This window comes from Rhamphochromis sp. 'chilingali', assembly GCF_963969265.1.
Source record: "Rhamphochromis sp. 'chilingali' genome assembly, chromosome: 21".
Taxonomy (NCBI): domain Eukaryota; kingdom Metazoa; phylum Chordata; class Actinopteri; order Cichliformes; family Cichlidae; genus Rhamphochromis; species Rhamphochromis sp. 'chilingali'.
Genome location: NC_137949.1, coordinates 9,500,990 through 9,515,284, shown reverse-complemented (window position 1 = coordinate 9,515,284; position 14,295 = coordinate 9,500,990). Strand labels below are relative to the sequence as shown.

At 50.1% G+C, this 14,295-nt stretch overlaps 2 protein-coding genes across 8 annotated transcripts in view; both read right to left on the bottom strand.

The window, feature by feature from the left end:
• Positions 1 to 1,405, bottom strand: part of mapkbp1 (mitogen-activated protein kinase binding protein 1) — a 28,170-nt gene extending 26,765 nt beyond the window's left edge. For both annotated transcript variants that reach the window (XM_080870143.1, XM_080870142.1), the window contains exon 1: positions 1,044 to 1,405. In XM_080870143.1, coding sequence (XP_080726269.1) covers positions 1,044 to 1,157 — 114 coding nt within the window. In that variant the 5' untranslated portion in view covers positions 1,158 to 1,405. The remainder of the gene's footprint in view (positions 1 to 1,043) is intronic.
• A 587-nt stretch (positions 1,406 to 1,992) lies between these two features.
• The window catches only part of mgaa (MAX dimerization protein MGA a), a 31,649-nt gene continuing 19,346 nt past the window's right edge, over positions 1,993 to 14,295 (bottom strand). For 5 of the 6 annotated variants that reach the window (XM_080870127.1, XM_080870124.1, XM_080870128.1 and 2 more), the window contains exons 12-26: positions 13,925 to 14,244; positions 13,314 to 13,616; positions 11,861 to 12,194; positions 11,475 to 11,762; positions 10,737 to 11,395; positions 10,527 to 10,649; positions 10,339 to 10,450; positions 9,497 to 9,603; positions 8,984 to 9,072; positions 8,668 to 8,770; positions 8,372 to 8,483; positions 7,890 to 8,249; positions 4,456 to 4,605; positions 4,267 to 4,374; positions 1,993 to 3,716 (exon numbers count right to left, since the gene is read on the bottom strand). In XM_080870127.1, the coding sequence (XP_080726253.1) occupies positions 3,061 to 3,716; positions 4,267 to 4,374; positions 4,456 to 4,605; positions 7,890 to 8,249; positions 8,372 to 8,483; positions 8,668 to 8,770; positions 8,984 to 9,072; positions 9,497 to 9,603; positions 10,339 to 10,450; positions 10,527 to 10,649; positions 10,737 to 11,395; positions 11,475 to 11,762; positions 11,861 to 12,194; positions 13,314 to 13,616; positions 13,925 to 14,244 (3,824 nt within the window). In that variant the 3' untranslated portion in view covers positions 1,993 to 3,060. The remainder of the gene's footprint in view (positions 3,717 to 4,266; positions 4,375 to 4,455; positions 4,606 to 7,889; positions 8,250 to 8,371; positions 8,484 to 8,667; positions 8,771 to 8,983; positions 9,073 to 9,496; positions 9,604 to 10,338; positions 10,451 to 10,526; positions 10,650 to 10,736; positions 11,396 to 11,474; positions 11,763 to 11,860; positions 12,195 to 13,313; positions 13,617 to 13,924; positions 14,245 to 14,295) is intronic. The other variant, XM_080870129.1, reaches the window with a different exon arrangement.

The window sequence follows — 14,295 nt, the reverse complement described above, 5'->3', positions numbered from 1 at the left end:
TCGCATCCGAGTGGCTCAAAGGTGCCACGGTCTTTCGGTTTGAGCTCATATTGTTTTAATGTGTAATTTCAGTTTATCTACAACTGCTTCTCACTCCTGCCTGTGCTCAGAAACTTTTAGTCTTCCATTAAACGCCATGGATGTGCGTGTATCCATCCAGTAAACTTTACTGCTGACACTAATAAGCCTCTGAAAGGGCCGCTGAGCTCAGCCTGGACACCACTGCATTAACACGACATGATTCTAATGTGAAGCCCAAACTGGGCTGCAATGTCCCCATAACAAAGATCGTCTCCAAGGAGCACAAACAGCCTCACTGCTGAGTCTCTGCTCTCCATTTCAATGGGGACAAACGGCAAAGTCCCCACAATGCAGTTGTGTGAACAAGTATGCGTTCCCACAACATGACCAGAACAGGTGGGGCGTGTCCCAGTAAATCAGCAGGCACACAAAGGATTGTGGGAAGTGAAGCTGCTAACAGATGAAGGGGCCCGCAGGTGATAGACCAGCTGGACGGGACAGACAGGTTCTCACAATGTGAGCGTCCGCACAAGTCTACAGCACAAATCTTGTGATTCAGGATGGTTTGGTGCACAAAAATGCTTTCAGACAGCAAGGACCATATTTACAAAGGAGGAGGAGGAGGAGGCACTTTGAACCAAAGACTGCTCCATACAGTGAGAACAACGTGAGGACATCTGCAGAAACAGAGAGCCTGTTTAGCACAGTGTTTGGCATCTGAGAACAAAATGAGGACCAGTCAAAGGTCTTTATGAGGACCATCAGAGGAAAGGTCATCAGGGAGGGTCCTTATTTTCCACACAGACCAGTTCAGGTGTGTGTTTTGCACCGATAACAGCAATGATGAGAAAATAAAAATGTTGAATTTTAAACAATCAATTTTAAAAAATTCAATAAAAACAGACGACAGCTAATGTCAGTTAGAATAAGCTCTATTTATCAGTTAGAAACAATTAAACAATAAAACCACCAGACTCCAGCAGAAACACAATAGGTTCCGTGTGTGTGTCAGTCGCGCGCACCTTGTCGCTGAGCTCGCGCCTGTGCCGCGCGCCGGTGCCGCTCCGCCGCAGTTTGATGGACGGGGAGCGCAGCAGGCTCCTGATGCGGCTGCGGATCGTTCCGTCCGCGGCCATCGCGCCGTTAGCCGCCGGCTAGCTGCGGCTCTCAGCGGCTGCTCTGCGCCGCCATGCCTTCAGAGCCGGGCCGGACCGGGTGTTCCGTGAGCACGGTCCTGGTTCGGTTCTGCGCTGTTCCGGGCCGCCGTTCCGCATCGTAGTCCTCCCCCGCAGCGAGGAAACGGGACGACCGGGACCAGACTGATCAGAGCGGCGATCCGTTAGTGTCAATGCCGCACGCGACACCCGCACTTCCGGTCACACCTTTCAAAATAAACACGTTCTCTCAAATAATTTAGACGCTACAGTCCAATCACAGCTGTTATCATTAGCTCATTTAGCATGGACATTACTTCGGATTTAACACAGCAATGCCTCAAAAGCAAGATTTACTGATCACTTACTTTTATTGACATGAAACAAGATTTTTCTTTCGAAAGTTGTTTTTTTCTTAAGATGCGATGCTTTTACTTTGACAGTCATCGTCCGGTGTCGCGTGTCAGAAGTCGGATGACGCGTCTTCACTGTTAGCACAGAGCATAAGCGCCTCTCAGCGGCACCGGACACTAACCGCAGCTTCTTTTTTTCCTATATTAGCCGTAACTTACCTGTAATGACGCCATAAAAATCGATGGTGAGCCAAAAATAAATCAAACACTTTAAATCAGAAACTCAAACAACTCATCTGGATAGAAACTTTTTTTTTTACTGATTATTTATTTTTCCTCGTTTGCTGGATGATGTGTTCAGGTACTCTGAATCAGAAAACTCAGCTTTAACTTGAAAAGTTTCCGGTGAGAAACTCATCAAACACACCGGGAAACCTTTTGTTGAATAAAAGTAGGATGCAGACTCAAATATTTAACTTTTATTGGTACCTGTTTTCCTTCCAGCTGTTAGGACAGCTGAGGTAAACATGTAGAAAAAGTCATTAAGAAAAAGAAAAGGTGAGTCCAGGTGAGTCCCCTGTGATGACTGCGTTTTTCCTGCAAAACATGAAGAAACTGAAACATTCCACCATGGTGAGACACTGACCGCTTTCACAAAGTTCCTTTAAATAAAAAAATAAAAGCAGGAAACAATAGCTGGACCTTCAGAATAAAGTATGAACATTTGGAGGCGAGTAGCCCGAATGCGCTCTCTTTGTGATGTGGACGCCACTCTCAGACATGAACTTGCAACCTGTGAAGGCGTCTCTCGGCTCACCTGGCGCCGATACAAACAGGAAGACATTTGAACGCAACATCAGAACATTCTGTGGGGACAGGGCTTCTTCCTCAGCACGCCATCAAGTTTCTCTGAATGCAGCCACTGAAAACAGGATGCTACAGTAACTCTTTCAAAGACAGATGTGACAGGTTCAACAGACATTTTTAAAAACTGAAATCCCCACTATCTTGGCTGCGAGGAAGAGGGGCGGGTCTGACCATGAAACCGCTCACTCACTGGATAACATAGTGACTGACGAGTCATTAGCCAATGAGCAATCAACAAAACACCACAGCTGATCCTCCATTTTGAAAGACATGATTGAGATACATGAACTCAGCATGAAGCGTGTACAGAGGTCAGAGGTCAGAGCAGCGTCGTGCTGCAGACTTCTATAGGACAGAACTGCAGTGTTGCCCCCTGGTGGCTGTCAGGTAGAACGCAGGTTTAAGGCACTTCCATATTTTTCAGAAGCAGCGTCTGCGTTTTTTCCGGTCAGCGCGTCGGAAAACCAGGACACCGTCGCCCTGTTCCAAACCAATCAATACCTGAATATTGATCCTTAGTAATCCACAAACGATAACTGATTGTTACCATGGAAGCGCCACAATCAGTCTATGCTTTTCTTTTTTTCCTCCCAATGTGCCAACTCCCATCAGGACCCAACCAGGAAGGTGCAGCTGCTGTGACATCATTATTTCTGCGTGTGATGTCAGCTGGGGGCGTTTCCTCTTAATCCCAGAGGAACCAGCCTCGGCATCGGCCTCCAGGCCACGCCCCTGTGCCCTTGCCCCTCTTCTCCCCCTGCCACTGTGCCCTCTCTTTCCCTGTTGCCTGGGCTTGCCACTTTGGCTCCGCCCACCTTCATCTGCAGCAGAGGGGGCGGGGCCAGCACGCCTCCTTTAGGACTGCCTGAAGTGGTCAACATCGTTTCTGTATTGAGGTTAGGCCCAACCCCATCTGTGTCAGAGTCTGAGTCCAGCTGCAGCATCCAGGGGCTGTGGGTGTGTCCTTCCTCGTCAGCTCCATCCACCGCTGCAGCGTCCTGGTTTTTTTCCACCTGCTGATTAAGGAAGACAAACTCATCGAGGAGCGACGGCAGGCTCTTGTTCTCGCCCCTGCTCTCAGGCTTCGCCTCTCTCTCCTCTGTTTGGCTGTCAGAGCCGCAATACGACCAGGATGCAGGTGTGACCTCACCGAGGGGTGGAGTCTGGTCCTGGTGTATGATTCGATCTGAGGACTTAGATGATGCATCGCAGACCTCTAGAGGAGGAGCCGGAAGACCAGGGAGCAGCTGATGGGTTGGAGGCGGAGCCTGCTGTTGTGTGTTGGTCTGAATGAGTTTCAGCACCCCGCTGAGGCTGGAGCCTGGAAGAGTAAACAGATGATCAGCTGATCGGCCAAACAACCAATCATATGCCGTTACAATAACAACGTTTTTGTATTTCTCGGAGGGTTTTTTGGTTTAATTTGTCCATCTGACAGATGCTAATGAGTCCGACCCGGAAGGAGGAGGAGCTTACCAATGCTGTGTGAATGTGGGTGGAGCTGAGAGAGAGAAAAAAGTGTGAGCTAGGCGCAAAGGGCAGCGGTTCACGGTAAGCTGTCCTGCTTCCTGTTATGAGATATTCGGAGCGAAGCTTTGCGGACTGTACGCGGCGTCACGGCAAGATCAGAGCTGTTGGACAGGTCGCCGCTATCGTCCTCTTAGCGCCGTTGCTGAGTGATTCAAGGTGAATTTTTCACACTCGTGTTTAAAACCTGCGTGACTGAACTTCTCTTCACGCCGTCTTTCACAGATACGAACAGGCGGCGCCTGCACAACCGCTCATTAGACGCACCTGCTGTATAAATGATATCCAAGAATGTTTGTTTGGCCTCGAGGACAAATAAAACCGAGGAGGAGAGTGTTGGTTACCTGTCAGGTTGGTGACGGCGAGAGGCCTGGCCGGTGGGCAGAGCAGTGGGGTGAGATGGATCTGCTGACTGGTCAGAGTGGGAATGTTTAGGGTGACTGAGGCCAAGCCTACACACAAAACAGAAACATCTGAGTTTCTAAATAAAAGCACAGCCAACCAGAGAGCGTTCAGGCTCCACGTGTCAGTACCTGGAGACGGCGCCGGCTGCAGCACCATTGAACCCGCTCTCACAGCATTCAGGGTCAGGACTGGTTGCCTGGGTAACGGTGCCCCGACCACAGAGAGAAGATCAGCTGGAACGAGACTCTGAAAGGACGACGGGTCACCTGGAGGATTACCTGGGCGAACAGGTGAAGGAAAACAGGAAGTTTAATCTGAAAACTTAAAAAACAAACTAATTAGTTTTAATCTGCAACGATCTGTCGAGTCTTTGCTTCAATGCTTTGTTGTGACGGTGACCTCATCACTCGGGTCACTCACACAGACTCTCCACTGGGGGCTTTCCTCTTGTCTGCTCCTGCACAGCCGCGTGCAGCACCCATAATTTTGTTGTACATGTACAACGACAATAAAGGATATTCTATTCTATTCTATTGAATAGATCAGCCGACAGCAGCCACCCTGTTTACATGGAGTCAGCACCCCCGGGTGAGACTCACCTTTTCTTAATGCAGCCGTTCGCAGGACGAATTTATGGTACCGTATTTACCGCACTATAAGGCGTAGGTAAAAGCCTTGAATCTTCACAAAAATCGACAGTGCACCTTATGTATGAGTTTTGGTTTGTGCTTACTGACCTCGAACCGATTTTATGGCTACACGATGCTCAAAAATCTGTCAAAAATAAATAAATAAAAATGTAGTGCCACTTCTCAGAGCGTTACGGTTACCATTGCCAGGAGCCTTGCAGAGTAATACTTACTGTGCTTTAACTCAACATTACCGTGTTGTGTGTGTACGACGACTTCAAAATGGCACCAGCGAAGAGACACGCTTACGAAGCGGATTTTAAACTCCGAGCAATCAGAGTAGAAAATGGAAATAGAGCAGCTGTGAGACGATTCGGCATTATTGAGTCGATGGTGTGCAAGTGGAGGAAGCAAGAAGATGACCTAGAACAAGAGGAGTTTCTGAGGGAACACGGCGCGATGGCCGCAGTTATAGGACAAAACTGAACAGTGGGTTATTGGACAGAGAACAAATGGTAAATGGTCTGTATTTGTATAGCGCTTTACTTAGTCCCTAAAGACCACAAAGCACTTTACAGTCACATTCACAGCAGGTAGAAGTGTCTCTACAGTCTCTACACACTCAAGGCAACAGCGGTTTGTCTCAATGCGCCTTATAGTGCGGAAAATACGAACCAAGCTCGATTTTTCTGATGTTTCAGATAAACAGATCTGACCAATCACATCACTGCATTTGGCAGTGTGCTTATAGCTCAAATCGCACACTTGTACTGAATATGCAATGAAATCATAAAATAGCGTTTTACGTCAGACACGCAGCTGAGCGCTGATGTTGTCCCAGCTCAAACTGCCCGCCTGACATCCTGACACGAGTACGAGCGCGGCCGGACAATAAACCGTTCTCCTGACAACGGACGAACCCACAAACTGTTTCTTACTCGTCGCTTCGTGTCAGCAGCTCGTTGTTTTCCAGTCGGTTTGTTGAGGACGAACGCTCAGTGTTTATGTAGGTTACGCTTCAGGGGCCCGTTCTTCGTACGTCGCTTACTACATCCAAGATCAAATGACACATCCAAGACCAAATCATCGCGCTAACTGTGAGCTCGCTAATCCGGTTCTCCGAACACACCTGCTGTTGACGATTAGTACAGCTGGATGAAGTAATGTGAGATCACTGGGTGTCGTAAAAGGGGCTACGCATCGATAGTAGAAACATTGATCGGCAACCCTCTGATTGGTCGGCGAAAATGTCGAAGGAGAGCGCTCGGTATTTTTCGGCAGCAGAGCAAGAACTCTTGAGTGAGGGATTTCAGGAGTTTCAGAGTTTAATTAAAACGCAAGGGAACACTGCAACGGCTGCAAAAGCAAGGAGAGAGGGCTGGCAGAAAGTTGCTGACAAATTAAACTCGTAAGTGATTTAATAATAACAACAATAATAATGGATTGGATTGATATAGCGCTTTTCAAGGCACCCAAAGCGCTTTACAATGCCACTATTCATTCACTCTCACATTCACACACTGGTGGAGGCAGCTACGGTTGTAGCCACAGCTGCCCTGGGGCAGACTGACAGAAGCCAGGCTGCCATATGGCGCCATCGGCCCCTCTGGCCAACACCAGTAGGCGGTAGGGTAGATTTATTATATTACACTATATTATCCAATATTATATTACATTATATTATATTATGTTATATTATATCCCCTTACACATTAGAGCCACAACAGGACCCACTAGAACATGGGAACAAGTAAAAGTGAAATATAAGAATATTCCACAGAATGGTAATATTTATCACTTATATTGCTTTTAGTCTCTTGGAAAGAGACCCTGAAATAATCTGTTTGTTTGTTCATAACAGCAACCAAGAAAAGGGCAGAGCAAAAAAAAGACAGGTGGTGGTCCTGCACCCCCTCGTCAACAAGTTGGTTAAGTAAATAATATCCTCACGGGAAAATCGATATCTCTCAATGAGCACACTGTCGCGCTGAGCTAAAGGATCCTGTCTGTCCCGCAATATACGCTGAATTCTGAGGACTCTCCTTATCAATCTTGCACCTTCCGCAATGGGTGGCTCGCGTAAACGGACAGGACATGGCTGCGACAGACTTCCCAAATCCACCTTCGCTTTTATAGCCGTGGTCTCTCAGCTTGATTACACGAAGTAATTTGCAATTGCTACTCTAAAATATGAATTACATCTGTAATAATCACATACATGTAATAGAATGTTAATAGTACATTTCCCTTTTTTAGGAAATGACCTGTATGTATCTGTGTGAAATCAATAAAAGGATCAAGTACTGCATTATCTTTAGTTACATTGATGTTATTTATTTATGGTGAAACAGTGGTGGAATATCGCTGTTGCTTTTGTATAAATGAAGCGGACATACCTGAGTGGCCGCGATCTAATCCTGTTTACATAAAGTAAACCTGCTCCCGAGCAGGTTTACGCTTACGGCTCTGTTGCTATGGCAGCAAGTCCCGGATGAGCTTCGGGGAACCGAACGATCCAGGATCACGCGAAATCGTCAACAATCAAATCCAGCTAACTTACTTAGCGAGGTACGAAGAACGGGCCCCAGATCCGTAAAATCTCACGTTGTTTTTTAACGCACCACGTTCGGCGTTTAAACGTGAAACAAGATAAAAACACTGTTTACTAAATTACGTTACTATTTAAAAATATAAAAATAGAAGCTTTTTCCACAAACCAATCACAATGACAGGAGCGACATCAGGTCGGACACAGAAGCCTGCCTCCTGTTACCTGACCTTTGACTGTATCTTACATTATTCATTTTTCACATAAAAAAACATTTCCTTTAAAAACTTAAACCTGAATATTTCACAAACACAATCACAGACATTTGCATTACTCAGTGGAATAATCCATCATTTCATTAGGAGCTCACAGGTCTTGGTCTCACCTTCTGCGGCCTTTGTGATCACAGATGGAGGCGGAGCCTGAGTCTTACTGCGAGACAGGATGTTCGGAATAGTCCTTGAACGCTTCGTGTCCACAGGTGCATTGTGGGCCGATGACACTTGGACAGGTGTAGGAGTGGGTGGGGCAGAAACAGAAGTAGGAGGGGCATCTGTGGACTTCTGTTGGGCTGCTGTTGTCGCGATAATGTTGTCGACCTTGTCACCTGCTCCACACCCATCGCTGCCCGCAGGTGGAGGAGCAGAAGTCCCGCCCCCTGCTGTGACCTGATTGGGTGCTTGCCGCCTCTCCTGCTCGGACGAAAACTGCTGCAGCTTCCTCAGGATCCTCCGCTCGCTCTTACCTGCAGCCAAACACACCAACGGGTTAGAGCTCCGCCTCCAGATGAGCAGGCAGGTCTTCGAGGCCTTGGGGTTCATAGAGCTCTTTGAGTTTTCAGCTTCACACGATGAACCTACGCCTCACCTGTTCTGCTGCAGATGTCCCTGACGTGTCCGTCCCTCTGCTGCGTCAGACTCGTCCTCAGACTCTTCAGGTCCTCCATCTCCGACTGCAGCGCCTCGATCTCGTGTCGAGCCTCGAACACAGAAAAGCACAGAAAACGTCAGGCTCGTCTTCATCAGCGGAGCGTCGACAGCCCCTCCCCCTCTGCGTTTAAATCGCGGTGATCAGCGAGAAATTGAAGGAAACCCGGGAGGTTCCTGATCAGAGGAGGAGGAGCTAAGAGCACCTCTGATGATTTACAGGTGTTTCCTGGTTACCTGCTCCAGCAGTAGCTCCTGAGGAGAGTCTGAGCTGCTCGTGGCCGATCTGAGAGCCGCGAGGAGGGCAGAGCCGGCGCGAGGAGCTGTCACCTCCTTCAGCCTGAAAACATGAAGAGACACTTTAAACACGGGCCCACTAACCTACAGTTCCTTTGACCTCCACCAGGTGAGCAGTTACAACTTCCACCACCGTGGGGCAGCGTCCTCACAGTGGTTGTTGTTTCATATTTGGTTTTATCCCCGCCCCCTTTTTCTCTACTGTAGTTCTTTTTGGAGTCAGGTGACCCCCGGAGAGCCGAGGGAAGGTTCTTACTCTGAGCTCCTCCTCTTCCTCGCCAGCCAACTGTTCACTCCCACCGTCTCCGTGGCAACGCCCCAACCTTCATCATCTTCTTGCTCCACCTGGCACAAACACAGACGCCTTGGGTGAGGCATGGCTGGACGGGCTTCAAGTTCAACCGATCAATAATCAAAGCTCTTTGTAAGCACAGGCTGACAGTTAATCCCACCTGACGCTTGTTTTTGAAATCTTCATTCGTTTCCTCATCTTCATTTTAAATCTCATCAAACTCTTTAAACTTCATTCTGAACTTTTCTTTACCTGATCAGGGTCACATTTAATCCCAGGGTTTTTAATCCTAGTCTCACTTCCTGCTACTTCTTGCTTTTTCATATAAATTAAGTTCGCTTCTCTCACTCTCCTCATCTCCGTTTTCCCATAAATTATTCCCTGTAAAGCTGTGCTTTTATTTTGAAAAAATAAACACTTAGGGAGCTTCCTGTGGTCAGAGTGAGTTAAAGATGAATTTCCATGATGGTTTCTTACATCGCTGTCCGTGACAACCACTCGTTCTTCATCTGATGAGATAACTGTCGGCTCATCCAAAAGTTCTGGCGCCGCCGCCATCACTGCTGCTGTTGGTTTGATCGGATCTAAATAAGAAGCAGACACACGAGTCAGAGACGCGTCTTCAAACAGGAAGTCATCGCATGCCTGTCTCGCAGTTTCTCAGTAGAGTTTAAAAAACACGCGCTGGAGGCGACATCCGCCTGCTCGCTGTCAGAAACGCTCCGGGACGATCAGAGAACTGAACGACTACTCGCCAGAGTATAGAGCAGCTTTACGGTTCACCAAGCCACAGATTCATCACCGCCATCATCACCGTCGGCATCATCACAGCATCGTTGCGTCAGCTTCCTGACTGTGTCAGAGGCGTCCTGTAGCGCCGCCCTGAGGACCCGTCTGACACCTGAATAAATAAACACTTTGATAAACACGATGCTAAATCTGTCACGTGGTCGTGTTAACCGCAGTTTTATTGATCGTGTGGATTTTACAGGTGAGAGAGCGCACACTGTCAGCATCACATCCTTCGTCAGTCATTAGGCGACGCCCCCAGCAACTTCCAAGTCCAGCGGCTGTCAGCTGACCTCTGGCGCACATTGCTGATGGGGCGTACTAAACTATTCATTCATTATCGGGACGCAGCGGTTGATTAATCTTCACATGATTGGCTGTAGAGCATGTCCTGGTCACGCCCCCTAAGCTGTATAGTTCCTGCGTGAACATGACATCGCTCTGTCTCGTCTCCTGCTCGGTGCTGACGTTCCCAATAACCAGGCCACTGTCAGGGTCACATGACCCACCTGAGTCTTTCTGCCTCTCACCTGCTGACGGCGCGACGCTCCACAGGTACTCATCCCGCCTCCTCCTCAGCCTCCTCTTCTTCCTCTTCAGCTGTGACTCCTTCCTCCTCAGCTCCTGGATCACCTCCACCGCCTGCAAGCAGACAGCACCACTCGTTACCCTCCAACCCACCTATCCACCGACCAATCAGAAGCGTTCATTTACTGACCGTCTTCAGCGTCGAGACCTTTGACGTCTTCTCCCCCGACTGTCCCACCGTCCTCCTCAGACGCTCCAACAGCTCACGCAGCCGCACCCGACGCAGCCGCTCCAACGCCGTGTGGAGGAGGCGCTGCAGTACACACACGCAGACACATCTGTGAGCAGGAAGTGTGTGAGATCTTCTTCATGTGTGTGTATTTCCTTTTCGCCTTCCTACCGTGTTGTTGGCGAGCGGCGCCCTCTCATCGTCGCTCTCTGACTCTCTGAAGTCTGACGAGTTTTCCGTCTCACTGCTTGACGTCACCTCTAACGACTGTGTCTCCGTGGTAACATGTGGCTTCTCATCCACGCAGATGATGTCCAGCTCCACTGGGTCCTGAGCCGCCTCAGGTTGAGGACCTGGCGGTGGCGCAGGCATGACCTTCAACCCTAACGAAAGTGGGGATGTGGGATTGCCCTCTGAGGGTATCTGGATGGTGGGCGAGATTTGAGGTGGTGTACATTTGAAGATCAGCCCCCCTGCTCCCGTGGCGACCACAGATGCCGTTGCGCCTTCGACACCCTTCTCGGCGCCATGAGGCACGGGGGCTTTGAGCGACAGGAGCTTCACTGGGGTCATGGGGGGGTTGGAGGGGTGTGTCTGCAGCAGGGTGAAGGAGCCTGGCACCGTTAGCACCTTGGTCGGGGTCTTGGGCGGAGCTTTGGCACAAGTGACAATGATGGGGTCCAGGCTGGAGTCGGCAGGGAGGATCTTAAAGGTACAGGTGCCCTTCTGAGACAGGAAGCCAGAGCTCAGGGACGGCGAGGAGGGCAGAGGCGGAGCCTGGGGACTGACTGTGTGGGCCACAGGGGAGAGGAGCGAGGAGGAGGAAGGACCTGCAGGGACAGAATCACAATCAAGATTTTATTTTAACCTCAGATACGCCCCGCCCATCCCCAAGGTCTGCAGACTCACCTGGCTGTGCAGGCGAAGTGGGCATGACCGCCCTCAGCTGGCTGACGGGGACCAGCTTGACCAGTTTCCCGTCGGGTCGGCGGTAAAACTGGACGCCGGAAACCATCTGGACCGGCTTCAGGAGCATCCTCTGAGACCCGGGGGCGGGGCCCGGAGGACGAGGGGCCACGACAGGAACCGTCCCAGGGGGAGGCGGGACCTTAATCAGCACTACCTGAGGGGCTTTAGGGGTCGCTGTGCCTGGAGATGGATTAACAGGTGGCGCTGGCGAGCTGCTGGACAGAGACTCTGAGCACAGACGGATTCATCAATACTTTATTGATCGATCAGGCAGAAACAGAGATTATTTATTGATCAAAGGCAGACTATCACACGGAAACGCTCACCTGTGATGGAGGTCAGGAGGGTGAGCGGTGGGACCGCTCCAGGTGGGGTCACAGAAGAGGAAGCAGTGGTGGTGACAGTGGGAGAGGCTGTAGTGGCCGCTGCGCTTGTGGTGGTCACAGCAAGGTCAGAGACCACAGAGGAAGCTGAGGAGACGTCAAGAGGCGTCGGCCCCGACCTCCGAGCAGAGGTGGAGGAGGGGGGTCGCAGAGATGGCTGCTGCTGACGGGATGAGCTCACCCGTCCCGTCAGGTAGGCCGCCAGCCGGTTGGCCGGGTGGAGCGCCCCCATCCTCCCCAGCTGGATCTTAGCCAGCGGGTAGAGCTTCCCGTTCACCTGCAGGACGACACGGAGGGAGAGTCAGGTGAGTGGCGAGCGGCAGGTTAATCGTGATGCTGGTGACGCTCCGCCCAGGTCACAGGTCAGCAAACACAGATAGAAATTAAGGGTGACATCGTGACGAGCGTGTGAAGAAGCTCAGCTCATTCTTTTTTCCCCACCTGTCCCGTTTGGCTCTTTTGCATCAGAATTTTTGTCTAAAGGCGAATAAAGATGCCCAACAGATTTACTTTACCAGATGGACCATCCCAGCTTTGCCGTAATGGTCCATTTGATTCACCTTTTATTGTTTATTTTATTTTATTTATTTTCACTTGCTAAATATGAGACAGACTTGACTGGGGAAAAGAAAGAAAAACAGCGGGGCAGAGGGACGGGGATAAAGGGCCATCCATTCGCTTCAGCTTATCCTTTTTCAGGGTCGCGGGGGGCACTGGAGCCTATCCCAGCTGTCATAGGGCGAGAGGCGGGGTACACCCTGGACAGGTCGCCAGTCTGTCGCAGGGCCAACACACAGGGACAGACAACCAATCGCACTCACTTTCATTCGCACATTCACACCTAGTGACAATTTGGGTTATCCAATTAACCTATCCCCAGTGGGATAAAGGGCAAAAAACAAAAACAAACAAAAAAAACACAAAATACATCTATGAATCACCTGGATCACCTGTTGAGAAAGAGAAAAGAGAAAACAAGCAGAAGAAAACGAGAGTAATAGAATAAACAACATCACAATGATCTATGTGAATATAACAGTAAATACTAAATATTAAACATTTTTTGCAGCACGTAAGATCGACAGCGCACAGTGTGCTTTGAGGTAGGAGCCAAAAAGGGTGTAGTTTGTGTGTGTGAGCACCCGTGTGTACACCTGTGAGCATGGATGCGCTCGTTTTTAAAAGGTTCCTTCATGTAATGACCTGCTAGAGGGTGTGGGGGGGCCACAGCCCCGTCCACCAGGGCATGAAGCAGGTATGGAGGAGATCAAGACTCCAGACATCCAGAGGCCCCCAGAACACAAGAGACCAAGGAAGACCAACAGAGGGGCAGCCGCGCCACTGTCCCAGAAAGAGCTGAGGAGAGTCCCAGATGAGGGGCTCAGCTCATTCTTACCTTGATTGGCTGGTCCGTTCCTCCCGGCGCTTTCCTATTGGCTGAGAGGAAGCCGGCAGGCGAGATTCCCGTCAGGAAAGGCAGAGCCATGTTGACCTTCGCCTCTGACGTCACTTCCTGTCCACTGCTCTCTGTCCAATCGTCCACCTGTTGATCCGTGAAGCCATCCTCCTCTGTGATGTCATCTTCCTCCACCTCCCTCTGCCAGTCCTCCACAGGCTCCGCCTCCTGCATTCTGTGCTCCTTCTTCATGTTACGTTCCTTCAGAGGCTCCACCTTCCTGCCCACCCATGCTGCATCCACCTGAAAGACATGAGGTGTAATCAACCATCACACGTCAGGCGAGTTTATCACTGTGACACACGCGTAACCATGGTTACAGGCGTTGCGGTCATTTTCTGGATGACAGGAAATGGTGACCACATAAACTAAAGCTCATTTGTTTCACAGGTGAACGCAGCTGTGATTGGTGGAAACAGCCCAGCAGCTAACCAATCAGCTGGCAGGACTGTTTCTGAAACTCAGACTCAACCAATCAGAAACATTTCTACCACCTTTATGACTTATCAATGAAAATGCACCATTACAGAGGAGGCTGCGACGGCACCCACCTGTCTGCGCGGCGCTGTCGATTTCCTCGCCTTCAGCGCGGATCTGGATATCTTGACGTGGTACTGGATGCAGCGCTCGGCGCCGCTGCCTTCCACAGACTGGCCGGTGGGATGGATGAGGAAGTTCTTGATCCAGAACGGGCGGTCTAGCCGGTTCTGAGCCATCGCCTCGCACAGCTCCATCAGCACGAGGGTCCGGTCGGCCTCGCTCTTCCACTTAAAGTCGGCCCTGATGAAGAGACGCTTCGACGGCTTCGGGGTCGGCTCAGCAGGAGGACTCGGAGGAGGCTCGGAGGGAGTCGGAGCCTGAAGGGCTTCACCTGCAGAGGAAACCTCCATGAAAGGACAGAAAACATGGCAGCAGGGGCTGA